Source organism: Rana temporaria, chromosome 2, assembly GCF_905171775.1.
Source record: "Rana temporaria chromosome 2, aRanTem1.1, whole genome shotgun sequence".
NCBI lineage: Eukaryota > Metazoa > Chordata > Amphibia > Anura > Ranidae > Rana > Rana temporaria.
Genome location: NC_053490.1, coordinates 310,424,280 through 310,441,530, shown reverse-complemented (window position 1 = coordinate 310,441,530; position 17,251 = coordinate 310,424,280). Strand labels below are relative to the sequence as shown.

Sequence of the window (17,251 nt, the reverse complement as noted above, 5' to 3'; positions counted from 1 at the left end):
GGAGGGGAAGGGAAGGGAAGGGGAGGGAAGTGGGGGGAAGGGAGGGGGTATAGAAGACACGTGATAGAACAACATTGCTAGCCACAACCAGGAGATCATATAAGAGACAACAGCACCCATTGGGAGTTGCCTACCAACTCCAGGGCTCCAAACCATGTGCATCAATCCATTGGGACCAGACCTTGTTGAATTTTGTGGGTCAGTTTCTACTCTCATATGTTAGCTTGTACAAAGGCAAGACAGAGTTTATCGTGGCTATCCACGCTTGGAGCGTGGGAGGATCAGGCAGCTTCCACCTGAGGAGGATCTCCCGCCTGGCATAGTATAGGGCATAGAACAAAAACAATTGTTCATGCCTTGACACCTCAATGCCATCCATAACCCCAAGCAGAGCTGGGGCGAGATGACCGAGTCCGATTTATAAATAGATCTAGCCCTCTGCCATACCTGAATGGTCGCGCGCATCAGAGCCTTCACCCGGGAATGGGATTTAGGCCCTCTATAGGGCAGATTGGTCAATGCTGCATAGGACCCCAGGATGGCCACCTCAAGGGTCACCGCTGGATTCTGCCCAGGCTACTCAAACCACCACCGGACCGTCACCAGGACCGCCGCCCAGTAGTAGAGCTGGAAGCGAGGCAGCGCCAGACCCCCCTGTTACAGGGGGAGCTGGAGTGTCCGCCCAGCCAGTCTCGGGGCCCTCCCAGCCCAGACAAAGGTAGAGACAATGGAGTCTATTTTAAAATAAAAGATTTAGGGAGCGGGCATGGAGTGTTCCTGAAAAAATATACACCATTTTTAGCAAGTTCATCCTGCCCACCGGGGACAGAGGTAATGTTCTCCAAAGTTGACATTTCCTGCTAAACTGGGCCAGAAGGGGAGAGAGGTTGTCATATATATATATACGCCTGAGTAGACCCCCGGACAATCACCCCTAGGTATTTAAATTTGTCCACCCACTGAAGTGGTGTGTTGGTGACCACCCCGGAGCCCGAAGGATGGAGGGAGAAGAGGACTGACTTGTCCCAGTTGACGCAAACACCCGAATATTTCCTGAATTGGTCTATTATCTCAAGTGCAGAAACAAGGGAGGGTCCTGCGTCAGCCAGATACAGCAGGGTATCGTCAGCATAAAGCGAGATCTTCTCCTGAAGCTCCCCAACCCGTATGCACTTCAACCTCTGATCCTGACGGATTAAGATCGCCAGGGGCTCAATCGCCAGGGCAAAAAGCCCTGGGGATAGGGGGCATCCCTGCCTGGTGCCCCTATGCAGGCTAAATGGAGGAGAAAGCAGGCCGAGCAGTCGGTCTCCTGTAAAGCAATTGGATCCAGGAGATAAACCTAGATTCAAAACCAAAACTGTCCAGCACCTTCCAGAGGAAAAGCCATTCGACTGAGTCGAATGCCTTCTGTATTATGCAACTTAAGGTCTTTCACCACTCCCATCTTACTCCTGCCAAGCTACATAAAAAAGGGCTATCCCCCTCAGCTGAGTGTTTTAGAGGCTGTGGCCAAACTGCCCATTTCCTACATTTCTTCTGGACTTGCCCCATGGTTCAGGACTTCTGGATAGCTATAGGTTCCTTTATTTCCTTCGCACTAGGCCTGCCAAACATTGTGAATCCTAAGAAACTGCCTTTTGGGAATTTTTGGTGACCTACATATCCCCTCTCATGCTAAGAGTCTACTCCACATCTTATATTTCTATGCAAAGAAGTCCATTTCACCATCATGGAAGGGATCACAGTACCCCACTGTGGCTGAAACTAATACAATGACTGTTTACAATTGAATAAACTCACATTTGAGACTAGAAAAAGAGCCAAAACATTTAATAACATTTGGGGCAGATGGATAGCTAGCCCTCTGACTCTTACCCCAATGTCAATATGATAGCTATATCGCTCTTTAGTTGTGATGGCCACTCCATTTATTCTGACTAATATTTACTTGACTTGAACATCTGTTACCTGTGCTATTCCTTGTGACTATGCATGTAAAAATCATGTCAGAAGTGTGATGATAATTGACTATTTTATGTTTGTTTCAGTGCACAGCCCTTTTCTGTGCAATGTGATTGGCAAAGAACATTTTTTTTATGTATTTATGTCTTTAAACTCAATAAACATATCTTTAAAAAAAGCCTCATGCCACATATACAGTGGGGTTGATTTACTAAAGCTGGAGAGTGCAAGATCTGGTGCAGCTCTGCATAGAAACCAATCGGCTTCCATTTATTTATTTTTTTGTCAAAGCTTAACTGAACAAGATGAAGCTAGAAGCTGATTGGCTACCATGCACAGCTGCACCATATTTTGCACTCTCCAGTTTTAGCAAATCAACCCCAAATCATCTCTCTTTTTTAAATTTCTTACCTCAATAACCGATGTACAGATGGTCACTATCCCAACGTAAAGGAAATTACTTTCAAACCATGCTGTGAAAGCTACAGAACACCCCTAGGATTCAATGCAAAGACTTTTTAAGACATATTTTTCTCAATATACAAATTAGGGTAAAAACAATATACATTAGGAACTCTTCTTCTGAGTAAAGTTTTGCTTTAGGTGTACATAGGTGAATCATTGTCCCCTAATCTTTGGATCCTAGATGTGGGCAGCAGACAAGGTCTTGATTTCTATCCTAATAGAAATTAAGTTCCAATTTTGCTGCTATAAAGTCCTATCTTTGTCATTTAACTGTTAAATGGTATGTATAGTAGAAATCCAAATATGAATATTTGATGCATAGGTACATTGGTCCAGCTTGGACCAATGTAACTATGCATATACCATACCTGGCCAATGCTCCTGGAAGCTAAAAATTTCCACTTGCTTCTGAGTCCAACACTCCGTGGCTTCCCTACTGCATTGTGGTCACAGGAGGTAGGATGTCAGTCCAACACTCCGTGGCTTCCCTACTGCATTGTGGTCACAGGAGGTAGGATGTCATTCAGAGAATGCTTTGCATTTTCCGAATGAATAGAAAGTGTTCTCTGATTCAATGAAGTGCAGAGGCCAGAGCGGTGATATCACGTTCTCCATCTTGCCTAATCGCAGAACACTTTGCATTTATTCTGAAATTGCAAACCATTTTTAACCGAGGCAGCTGCTTGGCATGGGATCCAGAAGCAAGTGAATATCACTCAATTAGACACCTGCAGCTTCTGAGGACATCGACCAGATATGGCATATGCATAGTTAAATTGTATAGGCCATGTATGAAATCTGGACCTAGAATGTGGAAGGTCCTTACTGGATTAAGAAAAAAAAACTATTAAAGACGAAACAGTTATGTTCAGACACAAAAAAATGGCCTTCTGTAACATTGACCACTTCAGCCCCGGAACTCGCACAGCTTCATTCCCGCAGCTCAGTGTGAACCTTGGCCCAGACAAGAGCAGACCAGCAAAGCACTGGACAAATAAAGCTCACCCCAAGGGCAAGAATATTTAACTCACAGGGGGTTGATTTTCTAAAGGCAAATATATTCTGAAAGGGAATTTGCTCCAGAGCTTAGTAAATGAGGAAAAGCTTCACTTTGCAAAGAATACCCCACATGCATGGAGAAATATAAAACAAAAAATAAATAGTTTTTGCTTGCACATGATTGAATGATGAAAGTAAGTAGTGCTTCTTCTTGGTAAATGATTATTTACTAAGCTCTAGAGCAGTGGTTCTCAACCTGGGGGTCAGGACCCCCTCGGGGGTCGATTGAAGATTTGCCAGGGGTCACCAAATCTTGAGCTCTTCCTGAAGCCCGCACCTCTCACCCAGCCTTTTTTCGGTGGCAAAGCAGAGCTGTCCCTGGAGCCCGCGGCCACCCAGCCTCTTTGCAGCTGCCCATTCAGTTCACAGCATGGCTGGGGGGCAGAGACTAGAGGTCAGATGATTGGTGAGGAATGTGAGTGGGAGGGGCTGGAGGAGACCCTATCTCCTGATTTCGGTAGAGGTGTCACTGCTACGAGACACCACAAAGTCGGAGACACAGTGAGTAACACTACTTATGATTATACTTTCCATTAAAAGTCCCCACTACAGTTCTCAGATCAGCAGATGACCTTGATCAAGAGCACCTAAGTTGGCTGATCAGAACTCTCCCCAGCATTGCCATTCATCCCAACTCCCTGCAAGCACTGCCACTCATCCCATTCCCTACACCCCCCTCCACCAAGGAGTAAGAGAAGAAATAACAATAGAGAATACATGGAAGTGAGCGGAAAAGAGGGGGAGGATCAAATAAAAAGGAAGAGAAAGAAAAAGAAAGACGGCTAGAGAGAGGGATGGGGGGAAAAAACAAGAAATTAGGATAGAGAGAGATAAAAGGGAAAGAAAGAAGAACAAAGAAAAAGAGTGGTACGTGTTAAAATGTACCATAAATGGTTTTAATACTGTACAAGTGGAAGTGACTCAGGGAGTGCTAAATGTCAGCGGGTTAGGGGCACAACATACTTGTCTTGCATTGGGTGCTGACAACCCACCCTACAAAAATAATTTTACTGTTAGGGGTCCCCTCAACTTGGGAAATTTTATGAAAGGGTCACGGCATTTGAAAGTTTGAGAACCACTGCTCTAGAGAAAATCAGTTTACAGAGTGCAACTGCACAGCCTAGTTGCCTTTAGTAAGTCAATCCTATAGTGTAGTAGATTTGTTTAAAATTGTGCAGGTACATTAAATAATAACATCCAGGATGCTCTTTTACAGACAGACAGTGATGCAAATGACTGTCTGTACTCGGTAAAGTGTTGTGCAATATCTAAGTGCGATAAAATGTACAAAATAACATAATTGTATAGACATTACTAAACTGCAAATGCTTGGAAACTGAACATTTTTAATTCCATAGCTTGCACTGTTCTGTCCTTTTTTTATAGCAGTGGATTTATACTGATATCTGTGCTGATCATTAATATAGCAAACTAGGGTGCACAATATAAATATTTTATAGTCTTCTCAGAAGCAGCCAGCAGAGGGAACTATTCACTAAGTATTGCAGCTATAATGAATACGTTGCTAATCTATGGACCACAGAAAGAATAATAAGAAAACTTAAGGATAAATCGAGGAAGAGCATGTTGTTGTGTATAATATATTTAAACCAGTAACATTAGACATTTTCCAAGGGCATTACTGGCATTGACTTCAATTGAGTTAAACTACATAGGAATAGAACATATATACATTGTTTAGCTGAAAAGGTAACTTGGTCTTATGCAATAAAGTATAAAGAGTCATTATTAAAGAAAGCTGCAATATAAATCGCCAATACCTGTTTAAAGGCATCACTGCTGGAACACCCTTTCGTTTCTGCTGGGCAGCAAGATTGTGGAACTAAATTACCCCAGTCCGATGAACCATTGATTCCACAGCATTTCATCTAGAAAAAAATATTATTTGTGATGGTATTTCTAACTAAAACATCATAAATATTTTTTATTGCAACTCCAGCCGAAATTATTATTGTCCCCCCCACGCCCTCCCAATTGGGCGCATGCTCAAATGTGCTTCAAGGCTTCAAGACCAGACAGAGCCCTGTGGCATGGGTGGGCATGGGTGGCTTTTCCCACGCATGAGTAAAAGACCACTGTTATGGAAGTTCTAAAACTTTTGCATGTTTGTACATGCGTGGGAAAAAGCCTGCACTTGCGTAGATGTGCTGAAGGGGTCTGCCAGGACCTAAAAGCAGGAAAAGCTCTTCAGCACATCTGCGCACATGCCATAATAATGCAAATGAGGGCATTGGAGGGGGCAGCCCCAAATGAAAGGGCACTGAGGATCCTCATTAACGTATGATTTTTTTCCAATGTTTATGATTATCCCATCCACAGTACACATTCAATGGATTCAAGAATATTTAGGGTTGTATAACCATATAGGCATGCTTGAATATTATCCGAGTTGTTTTTAATGCTAAATGTATAAATTCATTATACTAATGGTATGTTAAAATTTGAACTCCAGGCAGATAGAAGCAAAACATAATTTAAACCAGTTACATTACATAAAAAAATTTAAGTAGAATTTCAGATTTACCATACTTTGCTTTTAAATCGTTTGTTTGGGCCAAGCTGGCCCAAATTAACTATTTCCATTACTAACTGATGTGGCCACTGTGTGCACCATACTGCACTGTAGTAGCATTAGCTACATACAGTATGCAGTGCTGCGTTCTACAGCGGTACTGTCGGCTTTGTGTTTTTAAGAATATGAGGGTTCACACAGCAGACACATAAGTTAGTAATAGAAATAGTAATGGAATTGTTTGGGCCAGCTTGGCCTAAACAAATTATTTAAAGTCAAAATTAACCTGGAATTCTACTTTACATACATAAGTAGCTGATCATGTCCTGCGATCTCATGCACAATAAGACTCTAATGCTTTGCACAGTCTTGCACATTTAAAGCCAGTCATAGATGGTGCGATTATCTTTCCTGTAACCACAAGTCGATACCCCCATCAACACAGTCAGTGTTAATAGGGGAATCCCTCCCGCAGAGCTATTGTGTTCTTCTGGCGGGGGGGCGGGGACAGGAGGGGACTGTCCCGGTCGGGAGAACACCCAGTGATTATGGCTAGTGGCTCTATCTACTTGCAATAATTGCAGAAACAATCCAGTAGGCTGGTTGTACCCAAGTTGATTGATCGATCAACCTGCCTGCTAAACTTGCCAAAATTTGACAAAGGCTGGCTTAAACCTGTGTAAAGGAGGGGAGCACACCCAATCGATGTGCTACTGCTTCATTATTCAATCACATGTTGTGATAGGTCCTGGAACAGACTTTATAGCTTAGCAATCATGCAAGCTGTGAAAAGGACTATACAGATTGTCAGGTAAAACTGTTCAAATATATGTATTTAATTTATGTATTGTGTTTTTTGCCTGAAGTTCAGCTTCAAAAACAATATATATTTTTTTAATATACATAGATAACTGCACATTAGCCTTTGCATTATTAGGACATTATTATGTGCTCCCATAATAGAAGCTTAAACTCTTGTATGTGCCACACTCACAGACTTCTGTATTTCGTCCCAAATAGTTTGATTTTTGTTGTTTTCCTTGTGCTCCTCAAAACTTTGTCTCAACTGCTTTGTGATATGTGGGCCAATCTAAAAGAAAATAAAATATATATATATACGCACAGGGAAAATTTTATTCCAATATACATAATATTAATAACATAAATTGCTTTTATACCACAGTGTACAATAAGTGAATCTTGGTGCCCTATTTAAAATGTTTGTTTTTTGCAGTGACATTCTTCTAGCATGCAATGCATTGATGTATGCATGTTGTATATATGCATAGTGTTTTATTCAAATTAAGTGGTTTGCATGATACACATGTAGCGCTACCCCCTCAGGGATCGGCGTATTGAGTTACCTCTATGTGTTGTCTAGGGGTGAAGGTAGTGAGTAGAGCAATAAGTGAATGTCCAGTTCATAGATAAGGTTTTCTGAATGCTTTATTCCTTGGCCCAACAAGACCAACATCATAATGAGGTACACAGAAAAGGTTGATGAAGTAAAGGAACTTTGCGGTATCAGGCTTGGATAGAAGGAAAGCAATCCTGCTTTCAGCAATAGTAGTACAGTTCGTCGCCACTCCAGCCAGAGTGGGTGAAGTGCCTCCGGACAGACCTCTGCCACAGGCCTGGCAGCCGAAGTGCCACTTTAAGGTTGCTGGGAGGAACAGGCCTCTGCCACAGACCTGGCTCTAGTGGGGCCTCTGCCACAGGCCTAGAACTTGGATGAGCTAAATAGTTGAGCTTATCCTCCCAGTAAATTGTGTTAGGGTCACCGGTTGACAGTGGAAGTGTACCTGTCAATGTTCCGGTCACCTGATCCCCAATGGTTCGTTCAAGCCCTTTTGGATAACCTGCCTCCGGGTTCTCCTCAAGCCGATCCCCCACCGAACGGCGTACAGCCTGGGATCTTCTCAATAGAAGGGGGACCCAGTAAGTCACTGGGGCCCCTTAGTTGCATCAGTTGCTCCAGGCCAGAAGGGCCCAGAGTCTGGGTCTCCGCGTAGCGCGACCCCAGGCCAGGTAGGCCATAGTGGTGGGGCCCGCGATGTGCGCACACCCTAAAGGTGGGTGCCGCACCTGGAACCCGCGAAGAACCCCGAACAACGGCTTCCGCCTCAAAAATACTCCTCCCCAGCATGCCCCGCGAGGGAAAACTCCTCCAATTGGCTGCTGGGAAGAATTGGCTCCGCCTGGATCTCTCTGGCACCACCTGCCGCCCAGGGATGGTACCGCATCCCTAGAAAGCAGTCTGACCCACAGAACAATCAAGATTTGGCAACAGCCAAATTTACCACAATCAGGAATGAGAGAAACTTACCTCTCTCATTCCCCCAGTAACTTTAGCGTAGTGCCCTTACTGGAAGTAAAGGGGGCGCTACACGCAAGTACAACATTACTTTTCAAAGTTTACAGATATGTGTGCAATTGCAAATAATGACTTAACCTAAGACTATGGAAGGTGGCACGTTCAGTTTAGCAGAACAGTTTATAGGCTATTTCTTTGGTAATGTGACTGCTTCTCCAGATCTTACATGAAGTAAATGTCTATTGAAGGAACCCCCTGACAATCTCATGTATATGAGACTTGGGAAGGATTTTAAACATAAAGGGTGTTGGCACAGAACTTAAAGTGCAATGATTAAAGTGGAACTTTAGGCTCCACAATGAAAATGGGCAAACAGGCAGGATTTTTAATGCAGAAGAGACATGCTTTGTATCTAACTCCAGAGATAAAATGATAATTCTCCCACTCTACAAGACTCTCTACAAGACACTCTACAAGACTCTGGTCCGGCCACATCTTGAGAATGCCATTCCATTCTCAAGAAGAATGTGCTGGAAATAGAGAGACCAAAGAAAAATCTAATAAAGGGACTAGAGGACCTCAGTCATGGGGAAATACTACAAGTATTAAACTTATTCTCTCTGGAGAGGAGACACTTGAGAGAGGGGATATGATAGCAATCTACAGATACCTTACTGGTGGTGACCTTAGCACAGGGAAAAAACTTTTCAGGTAAAGGGAGTTTAAAAACAAACGTGGCCATTGGAAATTGGAAGATAAGTGGTTTAACCTTAAACTGCATAGAGGGTTCTTTACTGTGAGGATGTGGAATTCTCTTCCACAAGCAGTGGTATCAGCAGGGAACGTTGATAGTTTTAAAAAAAACTATTAGACACCTTAACAATCACAACATACAGGGATATACGATTTACTATTGATATTGTACACTCGCACACCACAGGTTGAATTGGATGGACTGGTGTATTTTTGGAGCCTTACCAACTATGTAACTATTTTGTCACAGACTTTGGGCTGCAGGAGAACCATGGCCTGGAGAACTCTGTGTTATAATGTGTTCTTAAGTTATCTAGACATGGGGGAGCTGGACTGTCTAAGGAGGTCATTGTTATGATTAAAGTACTAGCTCTACTGTGTAAGGGGACCTTTGTCTGAAATAATGGGGGTAGCCCTTATCTGATGGTACTTATCTTGTGTACTCCAAGACTTATGTTGTCTGGTCATTGGGGTTCTATAGCCAGATCCATTGGTCTAGTGTTCCAGGACTTGGGAAGCAGCTTCTTGGCGGAAATACCCAACAGTGTGTCCAGAGTCCGTCACATATGTAACTAATGCATTAAAGCTAATGACCTGTCTGTTGGCCCCTTTACTGCAAGCTGCGCAAGAACACCCTTACTTCACAAATTCGGCAATGCCGAATCTGACGGATCTCCCGCACATGCACCGGCGATCGCGACCCAGAAGCTGGACACCCAAAGATGTCAGTGGCCGGCGGCGATTTTCGGGATGGTGCATCATTGGATTCTAGGTAAGCATAGTTCCACTTTAGCATATGCCTGCCATAAATAACATATAAACGCCTTATATATAAAGTGACCTTCAATGAGCCATGTGTAATATTTTTTTCACTTTTTGAATTTGCTGCCGGGCTCTGTCCCTGTGTGTTGTGACGCTCGCAGAGCCTGGCACTGTGATAGATCGAGCGGAGGACACAGCCCATGGACACAGCGAGGGACATTGCAGGATCCTGGGGACAAGGTAAGTAAGCTGTACATGGATCCTGCAATGCGATCCAGAGTGTGGCTGGGGGGGTTACCGCTTTTGGTAATGAAAATCCACCCCAAGCCACACTTAGGAATACCGCTGGGGAGGTTAAGCACTTTCAGATGTGTGTGAACGTTAGTGCACACTTAGCATTTTTTCAGCCTGTAAATGCTCCTTTTCTAATAGGCTGACATAAGGGTGCTTTTACAGGCTGAAAAACATGTCAAATGCCTATCAAAGTGTTTTTTTTCAGGCCCAGAGTGCATGAGGTCTTACAGTTATAAAATTCATATACAACTTATAAAGTTATAACATAATATACATTTACCAAGCATTTACTGCAGGTGAATCCATCAAAGTAATTTAAAATGCATGCACCAGGAAGATAGACCTGCAACAAATGTTTGTTGAATGTCACATTTACTGCTTTATAAGTATACCTTATAGGCAGCTTTCAATTAACAATATAAATGTTGCATCTTACCTCTTTTTCATAGACAAACAGGACAATAGCCAGAATAACTTCGGTCAATAGAATCAGAAGGAGCAAAATAAAGAACTAAAAGGAGCAAAAAGAGAATTCACTTAAAGCGGGTCTTCACTGCACCTGAGCACCGCAAACCAAAAATACTATTTAATTAATTTTTTATATTATAAGTGCATTTTGTTTGTTGCGAAATCACTTCACTGAAAAACAACCCCCTAGCATTTCTGGCTGTGGCCCCTAGCATTTACTTCTTGGAATACTTATGCCCTCAGCTCAAGTATGCAGGCAGGAGGGTGTGCTTAGCTGAGAAAACCCCTCCTCCTCTCCTGAAGACTCCTGGGATGTATGAAATTTGCCTAGGCAAGAAGCCAGGAAGTAACTGAAGATATGTAGCAAAAACAAGTAAATATGATATACTTTCTTATCTATTTACTAATGCTAGCAGCATGAGGATTAAAAATATTCAATGTTGATTGAGAGCGTGAAGTCCTACTTTATTACCTTTGTAAGGGTAAGGACATGAGCTAAAATATATGTTCTCTCTTGTTTATAAATTGAACTAGTGTTGTAAAATTACAGTGGTCTTCATATTACCAATATGGTAAATGTACCTAGTAAAAGAAGGTAGACATTTTGACCAAAAGTTGTGCAAAGTAATATTTATAATGCATAGAAGCAAAAAAGATAGTTTCCATATTATTCATTAACTCAAATGGCCAGTGCAATATTGTTTGTAGTTTTGGATAGAGTGTAGAAGAGTTAACATTTCTGTCAGCTTTTTATTTCTGTCTGGTCACATGAGTAGTTTTTTCCCCCTCTCTTCTTATCCATGGGATATCCATAGAAGACATAGGAAGTATGGCAGACACCAGGATAGGACAGCAATAGAAAAATTTACAAAAAATTTAATCTTTCCCCACTCTACTAAAAATATGTATTTTTTGTCTGTGAGCCCCTACCGGGGATATTTCCCATCACTTCCTGTCCTCCCAGAAGAAAGCTACCCAACAGACAGAGGCTGTAACTGTCTCCAAAATAAAATAACTACATTAATCAAATGTTTAGGTTTCTTATAGATTCTGTGTAGAAGACAATCCATCTATATACAACTTTAATTACGGGAATATGATCTATGAGGCACTGTTAATTTTGACGTCAAATTTTAATTTAGTTTTAGTCAAAGTCTTTTGACTTAAATGCCATTTTAGTTTTAGTCGTATTTTAGTTAACTAAAGTTTCCAGTACCTACCCAAACTTCTGCTTTTCCTCAAAGCTCCTCCTGTCTGTTAAAGCCCTAGCCCCCTGACTCTTTCAGAAAGCTGTATTGGCTGAGAGACACAGGCTCCCTCTATCTGCCTGCTGCCTGTGAGTTCTGGAACAATGCCCTGCAAACCACAGAAGAGGAACTCCTCGGTCGGATTTGTATCTGCCTGGATATGATGTGTTCATTGTGATGAGTGTTTCCCCTCCCAGCAAGGTAGCAGTGTTTAGCACTGTGTAAAATAACAGCCTCCCCAGATCATCCAGTTCTCTGCCCTCTGCACTCCCTCACTCCATTTACTTCCCCATCCCCACTTGCAGGTCACCTCCCCATCCCCAAAGTATAATGCACCCTGCCCTGTGCACTCCCTCGCTCCCTTTACTTCCCCACCCCCACCTCCCAACCCCATCCCCAAAATATAATGCACCCTTCCCTGTGCACTCCCTTTACTTCCCCGTCCCTACTTGCAGGTCACCTCCCCATCCCCAAAGTATAATGCACCCTACCCTGTGAACTTCCTCACTCCCTTTACTTCCCCATCCCCAACTTCAGGCCCCCTTTCCCATCCCCAAAGTATAATGCACCCTGCCATGTGCACTCCCTCACTCTCTTTAGTTCCCCATTCCCACTTGCAGGTCATCTCCCCATCCCTAAAGTATAATGCAGCTTGTTATGGGGGCACCCGAGCCAAGTCCTGAGCTGGCCCGCCCCTCTCTCTTCTGATTGACTAACTGACTTTGATCGACAGCCGTGGGAGCCATTGGTGCCGCTGCTGTGTCTCAGCCAATCAGGAGGAGAGTCCCGGAGGGCTAAGACACTCGTGGACATCACTGGAGAAAGATGGGGATCAGGTAAGTATTATGGTTTGCGGGGGAGGCTGCTACACACAGAAAGTTTTTTTATCTTAATGTATAGAATGCATTAAGATAAAAAAAAACTTCTGCCTTTACAACTTCTTTAAACAATGCATTACAATTTAACTAAACCAATTCGATTTTAGTCAACTAAAATGTACTGGAGATTGAAATGGAGATGAAAATTGGTATTGATTTTGACTTAATTCTAATTTTATTTTGTTTAGTTTTCATCACAGAAAACATGCAGCTGATCAAAACTATGACAAATATTTTTGTCAACAAAATGAACTCTGTTTTACGGTCTGTCATTGTGCCCAAGAGTGATTGTAAGAGCCGGTTCACACAAGGGCGACTCGTCAGGCGACTCAGCCGCCTGACAAGTCGCTCTCCGCTCTATTCAATGGAACCATTCTAATAGGAGCGACTCAAGTCGCTCTGACTTAGAAAAAGGTTCTTGTACAACTTTGGGGGTGACGCGGGGCGACTTGCATTGACTTCAATACAGAAGTCATTTTGCAAGTCACCTCTGAAGTCGTCTTGAGATCGCCTTGCCGAGTCGCCCCCAAAGTCGTGCCGCCCCTGTGTGAACCGGCTCTAAGGGGTTCCCAAAATACTCAAACAACTCCTTCCCCCTGCAGACAACGATGCTCTCTTTGCCATCCTGGGATAACCTTCCGAAAGAAAAGTCAATACTCACAGTGAGAAGTAGGCACTTATTCTCCTTAATTGCTCCCATGCATCCTACAAATCCAAATACCATTATAACACATCCAAAAATAATTAAGATATTGCCAGTTGTAAGAGATGGAATGTTTGGAAATAGGCTCCCATAGATGTTATGAATGACAAAATAGATGCCAATAGATATGACAGAGCATCCAATTGCCTGTAAAAAAACAGAAAACAATATATCGTAAGGCCATTAAAGTTTTGTTTGTAATATGTTAAAACTGCAATCATAAAAATAACAAGCTGTTATTAGAAAGTTGTCAGACATGCATTTTGTAGATGTAAAAATATATATCAATGCAATACACAGGTTTCCTTTACAACACAAATCAACACTTATTTGCTTTAGTGCAAACTACAAGTGCAAAGTGCACTTGGAAGTGCAGTCGCTGTAGATCCGAGGGGGACATGCAAGGAAAATAAAAAAACAGCATTTTAGCTTGCACATGATTGGATGATAAAATCAGCAGAGCTTCCCCTCATTTAAGATCTACCCCTCAGATTTACAGTGACTAAACTTCAAAGTGCACTTTCAGTACAATTTCAAGTGCACTTTGCACTTGTAGTGTAAAGTGGATTTGACTTTCGTAAATAACCCCCATGGTGTGAACATACATTCAATGAATTGTAGTCTTATAATTTAAAATACATTCAAGATATTGTAGTTTTATATTTAATACTTACTTGAGATCTGTGCTCATGAGAACTTCAGATAAGCAAATTCAGACTAAAAATGATCATTAATATTTATCCAACATTTATCAATGACAGAAACAACTTCATACAGTACAGGGAGGAATTACTTACCCAAAACAATAAATTAAAGACAAACAGCATATACTTGAGCACTTTGATACACTTGCTCATTTTTGTTTTTTTTAGGTCTGAAAATATATAGAACATAACATTTTAGTGCTTAGCATTCATTTGAAATATAGCATATAACAATAGAGTATAACATAATATCAATTTGACTTTGTTTTGACATATTAACTTACCGTATTTGCCGGCGTATAAGACGACTGGGCGTATAAGACGACCCCCTATTTTTCCAGCTAAAATGTTGGTTTTGGGATATACTCACTGTATTAGAGGACCCCTCACTGTGCCATTATACATGCCTCACTGTGCCATCATTACATGCCTCACTGTGCCATTATACATGCCTCACTGTGCCATTATACATGCCTCACTGTGCAATTATTACATGCCTCACTGTGCAATTATTACATGCCTCACTGTGCCATTATTACATGCCTCACTGTGCCATTATTACATGCCTCACTGTGCCATTATTACATGCCTCACTGTGCCATTATTACATGCCTCACTGTGCCATTATTACATGCCTCACTGTGCCATTATTACATGCCTCACTGTGCCATTGCCGACCTCACTGTACCATTCCATTCCCTCGACGATCTCCCTACCTTCTACTATTTGCAGAGTATGTCAGACGGCGGCCATCCTTTATTCAAAAGCCGCGCCTCCTCAGGCTATTCGGTGATAGGCGGAACACTAATTTTCCCAGCAGAGCCTCTGTTCCGTGTTTTCCGCCTATCACGGATGCCCTCTTGTCCGAGGCCGAGGATGAGAAGGCATCCGTGATAAGCGGAACACTGAACAGAGGCTCTGCTGGGAAAATTAGTTTTACGCCTATAACGAAACAGTCTGAGGAGGAGGCGCGGCCTTTGAATAATGGATGGCTGCCGTCTGACAGACAGGTACCCGGCATATATTAAAGATGAACTCCAGGGAAACATGTATATACACAGATGAAATACACACACACACACAGATGAAATATACACACACACACAGCTGTTTTACCTGCCAACCTATTTACAGAACTGCCACACAGCACGGCTAGGCTGATAATAATATATATATTTTTTTAAATGACAGTTTTAGGCTGTAGATGGAATACATTGGTATCTTCTCTCTACCCACAGCTTACTGATTGGACAACGAAAGGGCAGCAACAAACTGATGAGGTCATCTCCTGATCTCTTCTCTCCTACCCTACAAGCCACCCACCTGACTCCCAGTCTTTCGGTCTAATCTCTACAGTAGTGTGGCTTACCGTAGGCTAATACCAAGACAAATTTGGGTATTTACACTAGCTTCAATAAAAAAAAAATGTAATTATGTATTAACCGCTTAAGGACTAACACCGATATATGTCGGCAGAGTGGCATGGCTGGGCATAATCACGTACAGGTACATCCCCTTAAAGATGGCCAGCCGTGGGTCGCACGCAGGACCCGCGGAATCAATCGCCGCCGGTGTCCCGCGATCGGGTCACAGAGCTGAAGAACGGGGAGAGGTAAGTGTAAACAAACCTTTGCCCGTTCTTCCTAGTGAGCGTGTCACTGATTGTCTGTTCCCTGTCATAGGGAATGACGATCAGTGATGTCACACGCCAAGCCACGCCCCCACACAGTAAGAATCACTCACTAGGGCACACTTAACCCCTTCAGCACCCCCTACAGGTTAACCCCTTCACTGCCAGGGTAATTTTCGCAGTAATCAGTGCATTTTTATAGCACTGATCGCTGTAAAAATTACAATGGTCCCAAAATGGTGTCAAAAGTGTCCGATATGTCTGCCATAATGTCGCAGTCACAATAAAAATCGCTGATCACCGCCATTACTAGGAAAACAAAATATTAATAAAAATGCCATAAAACTATTCCCTATTTTGTAGACGCTATAACTTTTGTGCAAACCAATCAATAAACGCTTATTGTAAAAAATGTTACCAAAAATATGTAGAAGAATATGTATCGGCCTAAACTGAGGATTTTTTATATATATATATATATATTTTTTTTTTGGGGGGGGGGGATATTTATTATAGCAAAAATGTAAAAACATTGCTTTTTTTTCAAAATGTTTTATTTTTGTTTATAGCGCAAAAAAAAAAAAAAACGCTGAGGTGATCAAATACCACCAAAAGAAAGCTCTATTTGTGGGAGCCGAGACAGCTGCCGAGGGACCCCAGAAGACTAGGATCAGGGCCACTGTGTGCAAAACGAACTGCACAGTGGAGGTAAGTATAACATGTTTGTTATTTAAAAAAACTAAAATGTTTTCCTTTACTGACCCTTTAAGTCAGGGGTAAAATCCCCAAAATTAGCCAATGCGTTTTAGGGGTTCAAGTGCCACCTTCATCAGAGCTTGAATGGTATCAATGTGAACAAGCCGAACTGGACCTACAATGATATTTGGTGTGAAAAATAAGCACAGGACTAGGGATGAGCTTCGTATTCGAGTCGAACTCAAGTTGTTCGATCGTTAGTCGAATTATGAACATTTTGGGCCGTTCGCGCCAAATTCGAGTTATGTTTCACAGCCCATAATTCACTGCGGCATCGCAGTGCATTGCTGGCTGATGATTGGCCAAGCATGCACTATGACCCGCGTGCTTGGCCAATCACAGCTTGCAAAAAACGGAGAGCCATAATTGGCCAAAGCCAGGGTGGCTTTGGCCAATTATGGCTCAGGGGGTTTAGTACAGGCCCCACAATATAAAAGGCCACCTGCAGGTCAGCCTTGTGTAGTGTGTTGCGGTGGTTAAAAGAGAGAAGACAGAGAGAGAGAGTGTCATTTTTAGTAGGTAGATAGAGCAGGCATCCTAGTCAGTTAAAGTTACAGTGTGCACCATAAAGCTACGTGGTGTGTGTACTACCTTTGTCCTCTGTAGTTTGCACCTAAAGCTACTTGGTGTGTACTGCCCGTGTCCTCTGCAGTTTGCACCTAAAGCTACGTGGTGTGTGTACTGCCTTTGTCCTCTGCAGTTTGCACCTAAAGCTACTTG

At 42.5% G+C, this 17,251-nt stretch overlaps 1 protein-coding gene across 1 annotated transcript in view; it reads right to left on the bottom strand.

The window, feature by feature from the left end:
* The window catches only part of CD53 (CD53 molecule), a 52,026-nt gene that overhangs the window by 11,172 nt on the left and 23,603 nt on the right, over nucleotides 1-17,251 (bottom strand). The window contains exons 2-7 of the mRNA XM_040337378.1: nucleotides 14,239-14,315; nucleotides 13,400-13,588; nucleotides 10,582-10,656; nucleotides 7,017-7,112; nucleotides 5,271-5,378; nucleotides 2,377-2,460 (exon numbers count right to left, since the gene is read on the bottom strand). Of these exons, the coding sequence (XP_040193312.1) occupies nucleotides 2,377-2,460; nucleotides 5,271-5,378; nucleotides 7,017-7,112; nucleotides 10,582-10,656; nucleotides 13,400-13,588; nucleotides 14,239-14,298 (612 nt within the window). The 5' untranslated portion in view covers nucleotides 14,299-14,315. The remainder of the gene's footprint in view (nucleotides 1-2,376; nucleotides 2,461-5,270; nucleotides 5,379-7,016; nucleotides 7,113-10,581; nucleotides 10,657-13,399; nucleotides 13,589-14,238; nucleotides 14,316-17,251) is intronic.